Raw genomic sequence first — 22,093 nt, 5'->3', positions numbered from 1 at the left:
CTACTTATTCTCATTTAAATCCTGAGTTGTGTTGTATGTTAGCGTTTTCAGATACAAAAATCCTGCTATCAGTTCTGTATTATAGCAGAAATCTCTTGTATATTATAATCAGGGAAAACAGCAACCTTTCCTTTCTGTTAAAAGCTGCTCTTGCTGCATAAATCTGTTATCCAGACTGCCCTCATTGAATGCAAGAGGGCTAAAAGTATCCTAAACTGTTGCCGTGAAACTTGATAGTAAACAGTGAGATAATAAGCAAAAATTCTCTTCCTCTTAAGTAAAAGAAGTTTTATGTTTATTTTAACAATGACAACAATCACTAAAATAAACATTGTATGACAGCCTTATGTAACAAGATGGAAAGGGTTACTAATTCCAAAATAGAACAACAAGCTGTAGAGCAGGAGAATGGAGTTTCTTTCAAATTTCTATTAAAATTATCTCTAGAAATTTTCAAAAACCTTCCACAATAAGTATTTCTTTGGCACAGCTTGTATAACTTTGTCCGTATAACAGCGCCCTCTATCCGGACACGTAGATGATCTTTTGAAAGTTAAACAATTAGTACAAGAACTCTTGGTCTGTGCTGTTAAGCATATTTCTAAATGTTCGATTTGGATTTCAACTCACTTTCAGTATTTCTAGAGTGCTGCTCTTTGTTGTGATTCACATGTACTTTTGTCTTTCTTCTAAGATGAGATACACAGCATAGTCATCCTAAATCCTGAATCATACATTTTTATGAGCGGGAGCACTCCTGTTTAGGTATGGTGATTAAGTCGTTAGAAAACCATTAAGGGTAACTTAAGGGAAGTATTTTTCCCTTACAAAAAAATCCCATTTGGCTTTGCCAGGACCAAAAATCCATAATTTACAATGGAATTCTAAAAGAAATGGAAACCTATTTTCAAACGGTAAAACATTACTGAGGTAAGATTTTAAACCTGAGAGTGTGGGTTTTGTACTGTATCGACTCTCTCTTATTCTGTTTGATAAGATCCTTGTAAAGGCCAATGGCCCATATATTTACCCTTTTAAAGGAACTATGTTCTACTTAATTTCTTGTACATAAAAAACAAAATAAGCATTTCTTAATTTAAATTAAACCACTGGTGTAACTTTTGTTAATTTAGCAGATTTCATATTAAATCAAATTTAAATTTAGTAGTCTAAATTCATGACATTTAACTTTTGTTAATTTGAGCAGATTTCATATTAAATCAAATTTAAATTTAGTAGTCTGAATTCGTGACATTTGATATCAAGTGTTCTTTTAAAATATGTAATTAATCTTTTAATTGCTTATACTGTGTTATTATATTGTTAAAATCTTTGCTTGATATTCTTAAAAAATCCACAGTTCACACACATCATAGTTGGTGGTTATATTTCGCTTATATCGAATTCTCTTTTACCACAAACCCAATGTGTAAAAAATAAAATTAGAAATTACATTGCTGCAAAAAAACTAAAGCTTAACAAATAAAAACTGTATTACCTCATTGTTTTATATGCATGGAAGAAAATATGTAGCACGAGCTACATATTAGGTGGTGCTAATAAAATAAAGTTATTTCTCCTACATGGGAATTTTCACACAATTATTTGATAAACAGTAGCAGTTTGCTGAGCAATCCCAATACTGTTTTGTTTTCTTCATCCACCTAGCAATTGTGCCATGAGTCGATCACTTGTTTATTCACCTCAAAATAAAAATATTCTTAAACTCAGGTAGTGATTCATAGAAGTAACCTCATTTTATTCACACCAAACATTATAAATATGTAAACACAATATATTGTAGTAATCAGAGACGGTTTGGTTCTATCTTATTATATAAATTTTATTTTTAGTTTATTTTCAAGTACACCTAAAATCAAAATCCATAATTTAACTATGATATAACCCAATAAATAATATTTGTTACAAAAGTGTGTTCAGGAATGAAACTGGTCCATGGGGAATAGCCATTATGCAATATTATGCTATTTAGAGGTTTATAATTCTGTGCATCTACAATAGAACCAAAATTATGGTCAACAATGTAGGTAAATTACAGAATATTTCGTATTGTGGACATCTGAAGTGAAACCTTAATATAACACTTTTTTAATACAAACATTTTAAAATTAGTACTTAAATCTTAGAGTAACTCTCCTTCTCACAATAGTGTACTTTAATTTCATTAAATGTATAAGACATTAAGTGTGTTTCAGTCTTTCATGAATATATTTATGCTAGCCTCTGGGATAGTAAATTAGAAATTAATAATTGAAAATAGATTTCAATTCATGCCTCAATAAATTTTAATTAGAAAGCTTGAGAGAAATATTGTTATCGATATACTGGATCATACAAACGGCATTAACTCATGATAATTTAAAATGTGTTTTTGTTTAAATTATTTCTCAAATATTTTCAGTACTGTAAATTTTCAGTGTGTATATTTTCAGTATTTGTAGTATTTTTTTAATACAGTAAAAAATGACTACAATGAAACTAAGAATACATGTATGTAATAAGGAGGGAGCTCTAATATACTTTTAAGTAAAAGCGATTCATCCTTCGAATTACATATAATCGTCGTTAAAAGATGCATTCTTGTATAATAATGTGTTAATAGCTTGTGTGAAATGTCAAACACTATACAATATGTAAATAGCATTTATAACTGTAGTTATATCTGTATATTTTGTAACAATTGTTAATTTTCATAAGGTGTTGATAAATATATGGATCCTGATGAATTTTACAATAATATGTTAGTTACATATATTGCAAACATTTTTCGTGTTATTTAAGCTGTTATAAAATTTATATATAGCTTAATTATTAATAATATTGTTAAATTGGTAAAATAAATACTAGATAGTCTAACAACGTTTACGTAATTTCAATACATGTTTACCAGACAAATCACTATCAACAATATGTATTTCTTTGGTTACATATGACAATACCTACAATTTAAATCAACCTTATACTATAAGTATGAAAAAAAGTAAGGGTAAAAACAATGTCATCTTATGATAACATTTATGAATACTAATACTGATAATGTACATATTGCTACTAATATGTTTATCATTCAGTTTACTTTATTAGTTATTAAATATATTAGCATCCACAGAACCACACAAAATAACGTATTAACTGGAATGAAAAAAAGTTAAATTTTCTTTTGCAAGAGCCGAGAAGGAGACGGCGACTGAATTAGTGATCTAATCGACCCTCTGCGTGTTTAAACCAGTTAATGAAGCTGTGTAAGTCGTTGGGCCAACGCCCAGTTGTGTAATCGGATCTCTTTTAAACGTTGTATGATTTATTTTATTTAGGTTCATTGGGCCAATGACTACCGAAATTCTTGTTGTTTAATATTAATTCATGGTTCAAATACATCACTAATCATTGGCCCAATGAACATATATGTAAATTAAATATATCATTGGGCCATCAACTCTATTTTGTACAATTAAAGCTAATAGTTTCATTGGGCCAATGACCCTCTGTACAAATAATATTTCTTCCAGGAGGGTTGTTGGGCTAACGATCAGTGGAGTAATTGAATCGGCCCTGTATAGCCTATAGGCAAGTCGTTGACCAAAAATATGTTTCGTTTAAACAAAAAAATGTAATTTACATTTTTAGAGTAATTGCAGACATTTTCTATACAAGTTTAAAGTTCACACAATTTTGCTATTCATTGTTTACAATATTTATATACATTAAATACATTTAGTATCAAAACGTTATTTAAGGTACATCTAAATAAACAAATGTAATATGTTTTGTTTTAACAAAGAACTAACATGCAAATATCAAAATTAAGATTTAAAATAGGTAGAGGGAAACCCAATAAATACTACGAGCATGATGCAGGAAAATGACAGACAGAAAAGCAAAACCACGCATTACTGATAGATTTTGTCTTATCAGATGAAGGTGGGCTGAGAACAGCTGGCCATTTGAAGAAAGGTAAGCAAAAGGTTGATTAATATAGGAAAATGCTTTTTTAAAACATATATTTTTATTTCATTTATACAAATATAATAATATTTTGATAAAAATATAACAAATTGCAACCTAACCAATTTATTTAATATAATTGTAGAAGCAGTTTAAGCACCTAGCTACATGAATAGCGTGAAAATGTATGACTATATTAAAAGAGTAATTAAATATTTATTGACTGAGCACCGGATTTAAGAAGTTGGTAAATGAATATTTACCACTATCTTGAAAGATAAAGGTAGTGATATTGAATGGAAATAAATAAATGGTACCAAAATACCTGGCACAGACTCTCTCATTCCTGAAGCGCTAATGCAATTTCTAGAAACTTTCTAGCCATTTCTATTGACATTGTTTGCCATTAGGCATTCATCTCTAGAATCAGATATAATCAGGGCCTGTGATAGTGATGTGAAGTAGAGGTCATATTGATAAGGGTGCATCTGTAGTCAAATTATCAAAATACTTATATTAAACTTTGATATGTTTCCAATAAAACTCAAGAAATGGCTATGTCCCTCAAACAATATTTTTACATTACATACCTAGATTGTTAGTTTTGATTGGCAATACTGTACCACTCTGTTATACTGGATTCAGGAATGTAATTGTTAACAATCAAGAGTCATCACACTGCCTATAGATCCCACTGTCACTGAGGAAGGATTCTGCTCCTACGAGAATTGATGATACCATTGGCCAGGGCCTGCGATTCGTCCTCACTCCGCCAGGCATGGAAGATGGAGTTGTGAACGAATTCGGGCTTGCTGAGGATGGAATTGACCAAATTAGTAGGAATGACAGGACGCACATTGCTGACACATTGACTGAGGATATACTTGGACATGACAACATCGTGAATGAAACTGAATGTAGCGTTCATCAACTAATCTGGCACGACTGTCTGGACACTTGAGTGCAGCAAAATAACCATCCGTCAGGACAGGTATCACGAAATCCATCTAGGCAGACAGAAAAGAACAGTGACCTTGAATTCTGAGTGATTGCAGTTCAACTGAATAATATATATATTATTAATGCAAGAGATTGCATATGTGAACATTTTTATTGGATAAGACTATAATATAACACAAACACATCAAAGTCATGTACAGATACTGCATCTGTACCAAAATAAGTCTGGATATATAAAAAATTATGGCAGTTATCTTGTTCACAAACTCGTGTATTATATTGCATAAGCCCATACATATGTGTGTGTGTGCATATGTACGTTTTTGGATTATGACACTTTTGGGTTCCAGGAGTCATGATCAGAGAAAAGATTTCTGTGATGAGTATGAGACAGATTTCTATGAATATTACATGACATATACTGATATAAAATGGCTAATTATGACATTCAACACTTATTTTTCAGTATAGTAAACCAAAAAGTATAGGTCCACTGTCAGATACCAGACGCTGCACTAAGAGGAAGGTGAATCGGAGCTTATTTATTAGGTGAGATAGAGTAATGTTCATAACGTGGACTAGTACCAGATGTAACATATGTCTAAAAAAAGTCCACATTTTGGACTACAGTTATTTTATTAAAATATTTGTAATTACCAAATTAGAGAAAGCATATGGACATTTCTGTAAAGCATCATACTAGTCATCTTGATAGGATATATCACTCAATCAAATATTGAGCAATTTATTATTGGCTAGTCAGTGAAGATAAAAATACAGAACACTACACAAGGCACACTTTTTCCACTTAAGGCCACCAAAACAAGTGGAATGCACACCTTTATGGCACACTTAACAAGAAAATTATTGCAAATTATTTTACTAATTTCTAAACAAAGTAAACATTCATTAGAACGAATAAATAAGTAATTGGAATACTATGTAACCATGACACAAGACCACACAAAAAAAATGAATGTAAACAAACATTAACCATCTACTTGTGTTCAATTTCATAGCCACAGACTACCCGTATAATGAAATCATAGACAACCAAAGAGCCCTTATTATGGTTAAACAGATTTTTAAAATTCATTCTACTAAATTTTAAAGCGTTTACAATCTACTGCCAATAAGGTGAAGAAATCTGAGTGCCCGTAGTGTACATACGTGAGTGGTTTGGTAAAAAAGCTGATACCCTGTGTTAAAATATTTTACTTATAAAATCCCTTTTAAGGGAAAGGTAAACTTCTTAACAGTAGACACCTCTTTAAAATTTTTTCTAAAGGAATAATGATCTCATCTAACATAGTGTTCAACAGAAGTTACATTTTTACTTTTGTTTAAACAATACCCAATTTTGGATATGGGTACAACTTCTTTATGGCTGGAAGAAGCTTATTTTCCAAATCGCATTAAATCATTACAAGATTCACTATGTTGTATATTTACATAAGATGTATCACATATCTCTTATAAAGTATAATGCATCTGGTTTCCTAGACAGCATAGCAAATACTAATGTATCTAACATGTGCGCACAAATAACAGCCTTTGGCCAACCGTTTTCGGAACAGACTGTATGAGCTGTATTGTGATCTTTTTTCTCAATGGGTTACATTTAATTGCTCCCTCCACATTTTTGGTAAACAGGGATAAAAATGTATATCCATCAAAAACATCTTCAGATGAAGTCATTACATATCACCATACAAAATATTTTAATTGTTAGCCAGTCAAAAGTTAAGGTGTGAGTCGGGACTTTGAAGACGTACATTTCATATTTGTTTAATGTTTACCTTTGATAAAATCTCAGTTATCATTTGTCCAGGGTTTCTCATGATGATATTGTCGTTTTCACACAACATCATAACGCCAATAGGGAAGCCTTTTCTGTTGGTGGTAGCTCTTAAAATTGCAGCCACTCTCACAGCAGTTGTGTAGCCGTCACTCGCAAAAGACAGCATCACATACTTGCAGTATTGCTGTAAAATAATTGTTTTTAATGTGTAAAACAGTGATGAGGTATAATCCATTTCATACCATTTTATAAGAATGACGTCCATGATGAAATAATTTATGTAATTATCATGATTCTAATGCACTGATATAAAATTTTAATATAAATTTCCGGAATCTATGAAATTCTTTATTGCCAAACCCGGTATTCTTGACAACTTGATCTGAACCATCCAAATTGTTGCACTTTCCTAGACTTGGGTTAACAAAATGTATTTATGTTGGACAACCAGATCAACTTTCTTGGAATGATTCACTAAAACTCACAGAAGTCAAAATTGATGTCACAGTGATCAAAATTTGCAAGTTTAAAAAGTACAGTCACAAATGTAAAACAATCCTTTCATGAGTGTCCTTAAAAATGTACAAAGCCACAAAAAAGTCACCAAATAATGTATAAATGAAACTAAAATTCAGTAAAAACATTCAATTTAATAGAATAGAATCCCTTGGTAATGTTGGAAGACCACAAAATAGTCATCTGATTAAATCTCTTTGAAGTCAGTATTATCAAGCAAGCATCGATTGTTATGTAGCTCCGCACATTTTGACTGTCATAGAACACACTGAAATTAAGTTATTTGTATTTATCATTGTTGTGATGAGTGTCTCCATGCATGTGTTTATTTGCTTTGTGTAATAATTTAAATGTTTGGTTTTTAACAAATTTAACAATCTGATTTGACAATGGGATCAGAGTTCTGAATATTGGTCTCTCTAGTTAAAAACAATTGGATTAACAACGCTGCAAGTATATGTCTTAGTTTATGTATATATTCAAGAATTACTACGAACTTTACATTGATACCCAAAATAAGGATATTTTAAAATATTTCTCTTTTTCTAAGAGTTTGGACTGATTTTTCTTCTTTGACAATTAAAATTATATTCTTGATCCAATTTTAACTTTAATTAGTCACCACATTAGACAGAATATATTACATTAGTAATTTTAGAGATGTACTTTGTGCCATTCTTTTTCTTTTTTAATACTTTTAAAATAAAATAAACTTGATACAGTCTCCTATTAGAAATTTACTACTTACCATCAAACTACCTGATTTTTGAGAAAGGGGGTGGAAATATTTTCTATTTATAAAACAATTAATAGGGAGAGAGTGAACTTAAAAGACACGCTGTATTTGAAATCATGAGCAAAATAGCAGAGGAAATGTGAATAAATTTACTAAGATACCTTAAACAGCCCACAAGGGTTCATGTCTGGTTGGTTTATACCTTCCAGCTGAACCCACACTGGGCACAGCAAAAACCAATATGTCACTTGAATCTGGGGAATATTGCGGATATCCAGGAGCGGCATATCACTAAAAGCAAATGACAAGATTCTGGGTTGCAAGACTAGTTCAATAGGGTGTAGTCTACAGCGGGAGATAACTGTTGGAGTTGGTGGAGTTCTCTAAGAGCCAAAGATTCTTGCTAGCCTAAATATAAGGGTGTGCCATCTCCTGCCTGCTTTGACTCAAGAGGCTGGTTCAGAGTTGGCTTCTCCTTCTTCCGAGAGGACATGACTGAGATTAATGCCCTAAATTCTTCCTCGTGAGTCTCGACAGGAGGAGGCCCCTACCCAACCTTATACATTCAGAATATCCTGTCAATCCGGAAGCAGCACAAAGGTACTTTTAGAACTAGGTGCAATTTCTAAGCTTCTTGTCCTAAAAGAACCAAAAAAGATACACTTTTTTAGCTAACTCTTTAGGATTGCATTTTAATAATGTCATCTTTCACTTTAGTTAACCCATTGCAGGTGAAAGGCACAGCGTGTAAGTCTATATGTTCAAAGGCCCAGAAGCTTAATATGCACATGCTACAACCTCAGTTCTGCATTTGTGTGTGTTGTCAGAAGTAGTCAAAATATTTACTATTTTAAAATCCCAAAATACAAACCCAAAAAATTTAGAAGATTTCAATGTTATTTTCTGTAGGGTCTACTTCACAGGCCTTGACACTTCAAGATGTGCTTAATGAATTTATTCTTCATGAATTTCTTATGAAAAATTAAGAGTAATACAAATAATTCTATACTGAAACAATTTAAGGATTTCAAAGTTTTCATGTTATGTGCACTCTTAACTGAATCGTTGATGCAAATCTCAATCTGTAATGCATTTTATAATTTTAAGTCTTACATGTCGGTGATCATACTTTTGACATGACACGCTGTTTCGTTGATAAATTAAAGTATTATGGTGTAGTGGGGCGTGAGCTGTCTCTTCTCACCTCTTACTTGTCTGATCGTTATCAGTTTGTAAAGGTTGGTGACCAGAGGTCAGACCTTCAATGTGTGAGAAATGGAGTCCCTCAGGGCTCTGTTCTGGGTCCTTTCTTATTTGTTATCTTTGTTAATGATTTGGCTGATTTTGTACCAAATAAAAGTGTTCTTTATGCCGATGACACCACTCTATTGTCATCAAACAAGGATAGCATGCTAAATAAAGTGATAATTAATTACATGAAAGAAAGATCCTTCCTCTGGTTTGATGCTAACAAATTAAGAGTAAACTATGAAAAAACTGAGGAGATTGTCTTTAGTTTGAGCTCAAAGGTGGACAGTAAATCTGTAAAACTGCTGGGCATAAACCTGGATTCTAAGCTGAATTGGTGGGTTCACATAAACTCTCTTTGCTCTCGCTTATCGAGGGTTATTTTTCTATTGAAAAAATTAAAGTCCTGTACAAGCAAAAATCTAGTTATGAATGCTTACTTTGCTTTTTTTAATGCTCACATTACTTATGGCACTCTCTTGTGGGGCAACTCTGCTGGTGCAAAATTAGTTTTTAAGACTCAAAGAAGGGCATTACGAGTTATTGCAGGTATTGGTGAAAGAGATTCTTGTAGGCCTGTATTTGTTGATCTAGGTATTCTTACCCTTCCATGTATATTTATTTTGCAAAGCCTAATTTTCCTTAAAGAAAATCTTAATTTATATAAATTTAGAAGTTATGTCCATAGCTATAGTACTAGATCTCAGAACTTGATAGACCTCAAATACTTTAGATTAAGTAAAACTCAGAACAGCTACATGTACATTAGTGTAAAACTTTTTAACCTCCTACCACCAGATGCAGTTACCACTACTTTAAGGAATTTCAGAAGTTGTCTTGTGAAATGGCTGAAGCAGAAGGCTTTCTATTCAGTAGAAGAAATACTTTAACATGATTTAAGTGACCTTAAATTTTAATAATGCTATGTTTTAATTTTTAACAATCATTATTTATTGTTTTTATTGTTATCTGTTGTTTGTTAATTCTATTATTAATTTATTATTATTTATTTTAGCATTAAGTTTTAATTAATACTATATTTTGACAATATTTTAATTGTATATTTATTTGCATTTCTCTATATAGATGGTGTTCTTGACTGTTGATTTAATAGTACATTATTGTAAACCTTATCTGACTTTGTCAATGCATACAACATATGTGGGACGACAATAAATGATTCTTGATTCTTGTTTCACAACACAAGCCAATATCAGTGACAAATATTCAGTTGACAATTTTTACCTTGTGTTGTGTAGTTTGTGGTCTCGCTCTGTGAAGCAATTCCTGTTGGACTTTGTTGTTGCAGCTTACAGTTTTAACAATCACATCCTTGGACTGAGGTGAATCAAAAATAGCTGGTATGCACAGTTTGAAATTTGCAGCTTTTACTATGTTCTTGCTTTCAAGATCTGAAACTACAGAAATTCAATGTGAAATTTAATTACAAACGTCCCAATAAAACTTTACAATACGGTAATAATAACAGTTTTTGCCTTGATTTCAATTACTAATTTAAAATTTGTCTATGTTTAAGATATAAAGATTTGAAAAAACAATTTCTTTCACAAACCGCTGTAATTTTTATAAAATTTTTGTGGAATCAAAAATTTGAAAACCTAAAAGGATTAACACATAATTTCTTGGTTCTTTTTATTACAAATACATTTGTTTAGTTTGTTTAATATAATAAACTTTCTGTATAAAGTTCAATAGTGTGCGTGAAATACCTTACATATCAAATGCAATGTATGGAAATACATTTTTAACCCTTCCCCTTCCCATGCCATAGATGGATATATAGAATGGTAGAATTTAACCAAAACGCCAAATACAGTTATATCCTATATTATAGATTAAGTTTCTTGGAGAGCTTTTTAGTTCACAAAAGGCCTTCAAAATGCCCCCTTATTTTATAGTAAAATTAAAATCTATCTAAAATAAATAGTTTTGTAAATAGTTCTTTTTATTTTTATCAATAAATACACTAATTTAAAGTAAAATTCCCTGTTTTATACTTTTTTGCTTTTCCCTTTTAGTTATAATTTTAATTATAATTTAATCTTTAGTTATAATAAAAATTAGCTTTCAACCTAAGAAAAAAAGTTTTTTTTACTTGTCTTGGCATTATAGGAAAGTTAATGGATTTAATAGTGGCATATGAAGAGTTAACACTTTTACTGCTACTATACTGAGATATCTTAAATTGTATAGCACTAAAGCACATGCACTAAAAAATTAACATAGACTAAGTACTAACTAGGTACATAAGAATAAGTCAATTACAAAAAATTAAACATTAATACAAGTAACTGGTCAATAAAAATGGCTAGCTTGGTATTTGCTCAAAAGGTTTTGTAATACATAAATAATTTGAGTCAAAATCGTTAGAAATACAGTACCTTCTGTTCTGATGGGCTTTTCAAGTAAGTCTGCTTCCCCAGTTTCAACTTCTGTCAGAAACACTGAAACAGAATCAGATTATTAATTACTTTGTACGTCATGTAGTATATTGAATAGTCATGATATTTACTTCATTTACAATGATTTAAAAAATCAATAAAATATTCTTTAACAATACACAGAAGTATATGTTGGTTTAAGTCAAACCCTTTGGATCCCAAGCACTGTCCTTAATTCACTTTGTCAAATTCCAAGACATATTAATCAGGTGAGATTCAAGAGCCCAAGCACCGATGCTATCCAAGAATTTCAGCTAGTCTGAATGTGAATTTCACTAGTTTATTATTTTTTTAACTGCATTTTAAAACCCTCAACAAGGTCAGAAATGTTAATATCCAATCTAAAAAGCCACTTACCAGTGGCAAAGTCAATTATTTTTAACCTAATGTCACTTTCTTTGCAAATTTAATGTATTAGAATTATGTAAAAACCTATAAATATGCATACCAATAGATCAGCAAATGACTAAACTACAGTTTTTATACTTTGTACAGCCTTAAATGTACTAAATATAAATACATCAATTGTTCAATGTTTGTTAATATTTTTTGAAGCTGCCACACAACTTCACTGAAAATAACACTTGTTCACCAATTAATTATTCAGGAAGTATCGTTTACAAGCAGATATTACTGTTGGGCAAGTGTTTAAATATCTTTCATAATGAAGCAAGAATTAATACAGAATTAAACATGCAAATTATTTTGTACGATAATATATTTTAGAAACCAGTTTTAGTACAATTTTCATTTGGATGTATTGGACCTGGGTAAACATTTGATTGTATTTGTTGCAAACTACCATTTGTTTTCGTATTTATGTCAAGTAGTCACAGTAGAGTTCTAGTTTATGGCAATCTGCATTTCAATTTAAGAATATCAGATGCTGATTTGCAGACCCTGATTCTTGTTCATCCTGTCTGCTTCCACCATACTGCACCAACCATTACGAATAAATGCATCCAGTGTTTTTGTTATAATAAATAGTTAGTTGTGTTTTTATAGTAAAATGTTTTATTAAGAGTTGTGAAAAATGAAATAATTTTAATAATTAAACTATAGCTGTATTGATTAATACAATTATTCCAGTCATCATGGAATAACATGAAAGATTAACTCTCCTTGTGGCAGTCAGTTCACTTATTACTAGCAGGCCTTTTTAATTGTTTTGTAAGTCTATTTAAAAAGTACAAAAAATATACATTTATAATGATATATCATGTTGTATTTGTATCTTTACAAAAATGGAGAAGCTTACTGAGTCAAAATAAATTATGTATATAAAAATTTTAAAAAAGAGGGGAGGACTATGCTTAGAAATTGCTTGGAAAAAGATGAGATAGTCATTATGTAAGTTCTAAATATATATAATATATTTAATTTTGTAGGTAGAAATAGAAAAGTAATAAGGTGCATAACATAGAAAAAACTAAATTTTAGTGTTTCAGATAATTTAGTGTAAAAAATATTACTAATATTTGACATTTCACCAATTTTATATGCTAATAAATTTTAGTCCAAATGAAAAGTATGGGTTAGACCCACTAAACAAAATTTATAACTGAAATTTCAGTATAACAATCATATTATCCACTGAAATTTGTTCACAAACACTGTAGTACAGGTCATAATAAAACTATGGCCAATTTTTGTGAAACAAGTCATATTTCAACAGGTAATAACATCATGGTACAAAACCTATGAAGATAATAAAGATAGCTAACATTAGGATAAATCCTAATATATGAAGTGGTGTTTCAATCAAGCCAATACATTCATATTCTGCACTTTAAAAATTTACGTCAGTGCTTGTTCTCTAGGTAGATAACAATTGATAATGCTTTGGGTACTAGACTACAACTTTTATGTGTTTGAGGAACTGTGTGAGGACCAGCCACTTATAACATTGGTAATTCCTGACCAAATAATACCAAACTCTTTTTAGGGAGTTATTCATTATTTTAAAATTTTGCCTATAACTTTATTTATTTATTTTTTTGTAAAACAAATGAATCTCTTCAACTGTAGGTAAATAAATTCTGTAACAGTAAACATAGCAACTTTATTTGAGGGAACTGTAAATAAAATAAAACCTTTTAAAATCTCACGGCTATAATAATAACGTAGTCAACAAAATATATACAAGAAAATAAGGAAGATAATAGATATATATATATATATATATATATATATATATATATGTTATGTATAACAATCATAACATAATTAAAAAATGAAAGAACTATACGCAACTGAAAGAACTGTACCCATAGTGTATACGCAATCTTTCGTAACTACTGTCATGTGCCCGATCGAGTACACACCGGGCTTTCATAAAGCGTGTTGTGCGCCCGACGTTGTACATGTTGCTATGCATTTTTATTGTTTGCTTATCTTAGTGGTTTGTTAAATGTGATCCCGCGCTTAAATAAAGACCTTAGACTATCATGTGCCCTGTCGGACGTATGATTGCTTAATTTTTAGGGTAAATTCATTTTTTAGGTACTCCTTGGGGTACATGGAGAAACATTAAAAAACCATATTGAAATAATGTTTTTTGCATAAAGTTGCGCAGCCTACAATACATTTCTCGTTATACTTAAGACATTTAACATTCAAAAACGGATTATGGTTTTTTGCCATTATTGTTGAAATTCAATTGGAAACAAAAAAGTCCGGAAATAAACCGTCGTCGTGAACATGTTAATTGTATTTTAGTAATGTTACTTACAATCAATATGTTTCTGCACCTGATGTAGAGCTGGCAAAAATCCCAATACCAAGAGACTCTCCAATATATCCCCCACTGTTCCTTCTGTCTTAGTGGCAGCATAGTACTGAAGGAGCACTTCTGTTGGATCGTAGACACTGCCTCGTAGATTGTTAAAGCACTGTGTGAAGAAACAATACATGCATTTTTCTTTAAATGTTGTGTTGGTAAAAGGGAGCCAATTTTAATAAAATGACATGAATTTCCATGAAATACTTTAAATGTGCTTCCAATTATATGCGAAAAAATGTTTCTCCAAGAAAAATATCAATGTATATAAAAAATAACATTATCCAATGGTCAGCCAATACAATAAAGATGTTTCCTATTATTCTTAATTTTTAGAGGAAAGCAACTTTTTATTTATTTATTTGTAACTATTGTTATTTTTTAAAATAAAAATATATAAAAAATAAATATTGTTGTAAAACTTTTGATATAATTAGTTCCTTAAAAATTATTTCTGTTCACAGCTTTCGACTGGCCGCCATTTTTGTTTGGGATTTAGGAAACATTTACTATTTTATGTTAGGTTGACCTAATTAACATAAAAACCACATGTAAAATTACAAAATAATAGTTGAATGATTATTGGTTGAGAAAAGTAAGTGAAAAAACTATCTGTCACCTGTTATGAGTAGTTGGCGACTTTTGGACCGTTTCAATATGATACTTAGATTTGCTTTTGTTCTATAAACAATGCGTTATGGTAGAGAGTTCGGAAATAGTTATAAAACATTTACTAGATACCAACTATTTCAATAATTTCATGAAAATTCTAACAGTACTTGTTTCAACGAAATCCATCAATTCATAAGCGAGCACAACACTTTAAAGGTACGCTTGCACAAGCTGGATGCAGCAACTTTTTGTCTTTTGTTAGGCATCAGCTGTATTACTTAGGTTATAAAAATTGTGCAAGATACTGACTATTTTCCAATTTTTATAACAATTCCAACGCTACTTCTTTCAACCAAATCCGTCAACGCATAAGCGAGCACCACCACTTTTAAGATACGCTTGCATAAGCTGGGAGCACCAAAACATGTCACAATGGAGAGGTATCAGTTGTTTATTTCATTTTGTATTTTTAATAAAACATGTATTGTCTCTAAAATTACTTAACACGTTCGCTGCTAAAAATCCCTATATAGAGTTCCCTATATGATGAAATTTTTAAAATATATTTTTACTTAATTTTGGATGAAATATGATCGAAATATATGAAAATTACTCATAAGTTACAAAAATTATCACTCTATACCATTTTGGGAATGCGGTAACTGTGGTTACCGCTAACTCCTGGGGACAGTCTTCCTTGCCAGCTGGTAACTCTAGTTACTGCTTGCACTAGGGAACGCCCTTTTATGGCAGTGGGAATATTCCAAATGAATACATCGTAGCTAAGTGAACTGTATTTTATTCGTTTTATGCAAACATAAACAATATTTATATATAAATGTAAAAACCAAAATGAATGTAAAAGTTTATAAAAATGTGAAAAAGTTTATAAAAATGTGAAAAAGTTTATATAAATCTCCGCTAACTAACTCAAATTCAGTTATTGTTTACAAATATGTGGTGAGTAATTATAACAAAATATATTTAAATGTTTACTTGAAATGATTGTAGTTTACAAAAACTATTGTAGTACATAAGTTTATAAAAATATACAGAAAATAATATAAGTTTATATTACCATTGTTTTATACCAATAAAAAGACAGTTTGCTCAAGTGTCAGTTAACATCAAGGTTATCCGACAATAAGCATCATTAAACCGGAAAAGTTGTTTTAATAATACTTCAAAATAAAGATGTGGCTGCTATATTTACGATGGATAGTAGTGGATTACACAAGTTGATAACATATGAATGAACAAAATTAGGTGTTGATTTTGTGTATTAATACCACAAAGGTCAAGTTTGGAAGATAAGCAAACAAATACTGAGGGAAATGATTATACTATAGTTTTATGTCATAAATAACTTTTAAATGAGCAAATTTCAGATTTATTTTTACTTAGCTTTCTAAAGGAGATATTACCGACCAAAATAAAAAATCAAAAACTTCAATTTTTTAAGAGTTGTTATTTAGGGTAAATATCTCACCACTGATATCTTATACAATACAAAGTTGTATAACTGCACAAAAAAGACAGGCTGAAAACTTGCTTCTTCTTAGGAAAATTACTTTCCGAAATTTGAATTTTTATAATAACTTTGAGCTGTTAAATATATATTAAAAAGTGCATGTCTCATGTAAGCTAGGTAATAATGTATTTAATTTGTAGGCCAAAGTGTCCGTGACAAAATGACTGTGATCAGCACATATGAATATTATATCGGCTGTCCTAAAAGTAGGTACATGACACGTGTTGCAGTGAGAGTGTTAAAACAGTGTTCTGTAGTAAGATCTATCATAGTTTAACACATTGACAGTAATATACACGCATTACTAGTACTCTGACTGTCCTAAAGTACATGACTCGTGTCACAGTGAAAGTGTTAATGCAATTTACTCAGAGAACTAGGGTAATCCATTGTTAAATAATTAAAAGTAGATGCCTGCATAACAAAAAATAGCACATATACCAAATAATAAAATGGCCACCATTTAGAAAAGGTAAATAATAAATTATTAAAAAAATATTTTTTGACGGAGTAGATCTAAGGGAATCTACTTATTATATACCAAACGTATGATATTTGATTGTAAAGTTTTCTGAGATGGTCAAGCTAAAAGTTGCAGATTACTTGGTATCAATTGACTCAAATTGAGGTTAAGTGGTAGAGGACTTTATAGTCCTAATTTTGCCTCTAATAAATACATGTTTAATTTCAAATTGTAATAAAACTATTCAGTTATTTCATTGAGTATTCCTACACACACTTACCTTAACTTCAATATCAGAATAACCAAGTCTCGCTGCTAAATCCCGCCAACTATTATTCATGACACTTGGTTCTACAAAAGTCACATGCTTACAGATTGCTGATAAAATGGATCTTCCATGTAGAGTTGTGAACAGCAAATTTGCATGGAGATGATTTGTTTTTGACACGGACTGCTTATATATAGTCAACAATTCATTTTGCTTCTCTTTTCCTGCCTCTAGGTATCCATCACGTTTAGTTTCTAGTGCAGGATTAGGGCAACGATTTCTATAAACAAATTCAAACAACTAAACTTATTTCACTATGTGGATGAAGTGTACTGGCTCATATGCCTAGTTCAAATTTATTTGAAATAATAAAAAATTAATTCATTTTTAAATCTTATAACATTTAAAGATTATCCAGTCACAAAAGAAAAAAGAGGATAAAGTTCTAATAATTAAAAGTATAACATATTTAAATTAAATAAATAATTACAAAACTGAGTTTGCGTCACCTACCATGTGATCATGATAGTCACATCACCAATATGTGAAGTGATAAAAAAATCTTGTTGCTTTATGTTTAAATAGAAGTTAGTCCGTAGGTAAAACTAATACACTTGTAGAAAATAATTCCTTTGCTGTAACCAAATTCAAGGAAACTCGAATACAAAATGGCTAGTGGCAATGACAAAACACAAAGAACAACGTCTTTAGAATGAAACTGATATGAGTAGTTTGAGATCGTTATAGCTGAACTGGCGAAAGTAAAGTGCAATCGTTATAATTGCTAGAGAAAAACTTTTTTTACAAATTTATGAATTGTTTAGTAAATGTTTGGATTATACCGACCACACCAGTATGAACACAAAAATATAAATAGAAACAAACATGATAGAACGAAAAAAACAACTCTTTAATTACAAAATTACAACGATTATCAATTGTTAATGGGGTCAGATTCCGTTATATGACCCCAACGCTTAGACTTTTTTCAATGAACTTAGAACGTTATAAAACGATGTAGTTGAGTAACTGAACTAACATTCCATCAATCAACAAGCATTTCCAGGTATTGTGATCGGTATTGTTGTCGCTGTTATCTTATCTTTCTCGAGAATCCCGATTACGGCAGGCCACGCGGCATCACATGATTATTTAAGTTTTTTGCACGGTACATAATTGCCTTTCCATTACAATTCAATTTATACTTCTGATCCCTCTAGAATTTGATATTTTACTGATAGGTACTATTTCGAGGGATGTTTTTCTTTCGTTGACATCAGCGCTGGGCAGCACGAAGCCCGTGCTGATGGCCGGAGGCACTCGCATTTTGGGTGGCGGAGTGTGATCAAGAATAAAAACAAGTTTTGTGTGTTTTTTTCAATAAAGAGTTGTTTTTGTTTGGTAATGTTTGTTTTTGTTCAATTTTTGTTTGGAGAAATGTAGGGGTAAAACACGGAAGTACAACAAAGCGACGCACCAGCTGAACGGCGGTGAGACTCTGCAATCACGTTATCTACTAGACCGCTCGACTTTGACCTCTGTCTGAGGATGGGGAGGGTTTGCAATAAGACAATTCCTGTTTTATATTGAAGAAATATTGTCCTACGCTAATCTAGTAATCAGTAGAAGCAAAATGTCAAATAACGATTCATGTCTGGGTGTGGTCGGTATAATCCCAAAGTACCAATGTTTACTTTACCCACTTCACAGTGTTTGATGTGAATTTCAAAAGAAAAATGTTTAAGAATAAAATTAAAAAATAATAGAAATCAATTAAATTTCAGATATAGGCACAAATAGTTGAATGGGCTGCATGTAACCCCGCCAGGCATCAGCATGGGACAGTACCAAATGAAAAACATCCCTCGCGATAGTACCGATCAGTAAAATTCCATAATGCGATTACTAATTATTGAGGACTATAAAGATAACAAACTCACCTAACCATATTATTCTATGTAGCAATGTATTGGCCACTACCGGCTACTGTAGAAGTAGGTGCAAAAAGAATTTAAATTCACATTAAGAAGTAATAGAAAACACTAGAATTCCTGAGTAAATGTAAAATTAATGGCAATAAAGGCAAAAGATGAGTTTTGCATTGTTAACCTATTGCTATTGCCCACCAGAACGAATCAAGGTAGGCTACTTTGGTATTATTCAGAGGTCACTCTGTATAGTAGGCCTAGTACCACTGTGGGTATCAATTTACAATAAAGTGACCATGGAAAGGTATGTTCATTTTTGTTTCCTGAAAACTACAATTTTTCCTGAAAACAATAGTGAAGAAAAAATTTGTCGGCAAAGAAAATCAAAGGAGTTACAATTTTTTGAAATCCTCTGAAAACTCTGTTTTTGACAGTACCTCTGGCAATACTATCCATATTTGACAGTTTGGTATTACTCCGCGGCTCTCTCAAATAAAGAAGGGACGCCATTTTTAACTATTTTGTTCCTCCATGTCTATTCTTAACTGAAATGATGCTGACTAGTACGTTAATCCTGTCAACGATGCCTGCCCGCTGTGCACTGTTTGCTCTTTTAGAAAAAAAATTAACTCGAGCTTGCAAAAGTCGAATCTCAGATCACATGATGCCCCTGCAGACTCCTTAACGCAATAATGCCCGAAAGGCATCAATATAATACAATAATATACTTTCCCCCCAGTTTATATGCACCTGTGATAATAATACTTGGCTATAAATGCCCAACCCATGAAAAAAAGTCCATTTTCCATGGTCACGCTATTGTAAATAAATACCCCACTGTGTACTCTGTAGAGTATAATAAGCTGTAATATTATAACCTGACAAGGTGATGTTGGAAATTTCTAACTGCTAATCCAATCCCAGAAATATATATTAGGCTATATAAAGCAATAAGGTTACATCATAATAATAATGTCACTCTAGGGGCAATTTTATATTTACCAATACTGTCATCTAATAACATCAATTCTGAATGTCAACATAACAATAAGAAAAGTCATGTCTTTTACAGAACCTGAATTAATCCTACAGAACACCCTTTGGCCAATTTCAATGTGTGAAATTTAACCTACAAGGCTATTTAGCTAGTTGTATTACCTGTTTCTTATCATTGTATTATCAATAGTAACACCTTTTAACAAATAAAATACCAATAATTGATTAAACACACATATGTTATTTTTTATTTTATTTACAACACACTTTAAAACAAACTAACATCCTATAAAACGACAATTAATTACAAATTACAATAATTTAATTGTTTCATTTTCCTCTATAGTTTCCTGTTATGTTATCCCTTTTACCAATATACAGAGCTTCTGGCTAGTGAGTGACGGGAGAATCGAATAGTATTCGAATACAGCCCGGGTATTCACATATTCGAATACCTCAAAATGAGTTCGAATACTTTTTAAATGAATACAATTTCTCTGGAAGAATCGAATTCAACCCTATAGTATTCATTCGTTTGGACTAATGGTATTCAAATAAAGTATTCAAGAGCAGTACTCCTATTCATATACATGTATTCGTTGGATTTAGATGAATGTTTTATATATATGAAAAAAATAATTAAGGGGGGTTTCATAATTTGGAAAAAGTAATTATTATAAAACTGTTCAAACTTGACAATATGTATAATTGTACAAATAATCAGTTAATAAATACATTTGTAAACAATAAAAACAAAAATTAATGTTTATTTCATGTTATGTAAAAACAAAATACGATTCAGGTTTTTGGCTTCAATCTATTTCTACGATCATTGGTGACAAAACCTGAAGTAGAAAAGAATGTTTCAGACGGGACTGGAATAGTAGGTAAACAAATATATTTTTCTGGAGTACATAAATCATGGGTATAACATGTTTGTAAGAGGGACAAAAATGCAAAGGATTTTCCCATCTTTTGGCAGGGCAATTCCAAATACCCAAGAAACAATGGATTATACGGGAAGGAAGTAAGACAAGTCTAGACTTGTCTGTTAGAAAAAGTATTCGAATACAAGGGTGCATTTGAATACACTGTATTCGATTCTCCCATTACTACCTCTGGCTATCACTACAAGTGTAGTGATGAGAGACTCGAATAGTATTCGAATACAGCTCGGGTATTCACATATTTGAATACCTCAAAATGAGTTCGAATACTTTTGAAATGAATACAATTTTTCTGGAAGAATCGAATTCAAACCAAATTTGTGTGCGCGCAAATATATATATCTGGACGATGAAAAGAATAATTTTAAGGTGAGATTTACAATTTGGAATAAGAATTTATTAGTACAGGTATTTATTGTACAAAATGTATAATTGTACAAAAATATCCAATTAACAAATAAATTTGTAATCAATTAAGACAAAAATGAATATGTATTTCATGTTTTTGGGTAAAATAAAATATGATTAAACTTTTTGATTTTAATATATTTCTAAGATAATTTATTGGTAACAATACCTGCAGTAGAAAAGAATCTTTCAGATAGGACTGAAACAGCAAATAAACAAATTTTTTTCTCTGAAGTTCATTAATTAAGGCTATGACATGTTTGTAGGAGGCAAAGGATTTTTCCACCTTGTTGACAATTCCAAATAACTAAACAATTTCGGGAGATAACGGAAAGGAAGTAAGACAAGTCTATATTTGTCTGTTAGAAATACTCAACGCAGATAAAGTATTCGAACACATATTCGAATACAAGGGTGATTTTACTACACTGTATTCTATTCTCCCATCTCTAGCACTACTGCGACTACAGTC

At 31.1% G+C, this 22,093-nt stretch overlaps 1 protein-coding gene across 1 annotated transcript; it reads right to left on the bottom strand.

The window, feature by feature from the left end:
* Window positions 1-4,657: 4,657 nt before the first annotated feature.
* Window positions 4,658-20,667, bottom strand: LOC124352755. The gene is made up of 7 exons (XM_046802411.1): window positions 20,429-20,667; window positions 17,355-17,622; window positions 14,421-14,580; window positions 11,630-11,692; window positions 10,473-10,645; window positions 6,726-6,911; window positions 4,658-4,973 (listed from the first exon to the last, which is right to left on the bottom strand). The coding sequence occupies exons 1-7, from the start codon at window positions 20,440-20,442 to the stop codon at window positions 4,800-4,802; spliced, it is 1,038 nt and encodes a 345-aa protein (XP_046658367.1). The 5' UTR covers window positions 20,443-20,667; the 3' UTR covers window positions 4,658-4,799.
* Between the last annotated feature and the right edge of the window lie 1,426 nt (window positions 20,668-22,093).

This window comes from Homalodisca vitripennis, chromosome 1, assembly GCF_021130785.1.
Source record: "Homalodisca vitripennis isolate AUS2020 chromosome 1, UT_GWSS_2.1, whole genome shotgun sequence".
Taxonomy (NCBI): domain Eukaryota; kingdom Metazoa; phylum Arthropoda; class Insecta; order Hemiptera; family Cicadellidae; genus Homalodisca; species Homalodisca vitripennis.
This window is presented reverse-complemented; position numbering and strand designations above follow the sequence as displayed.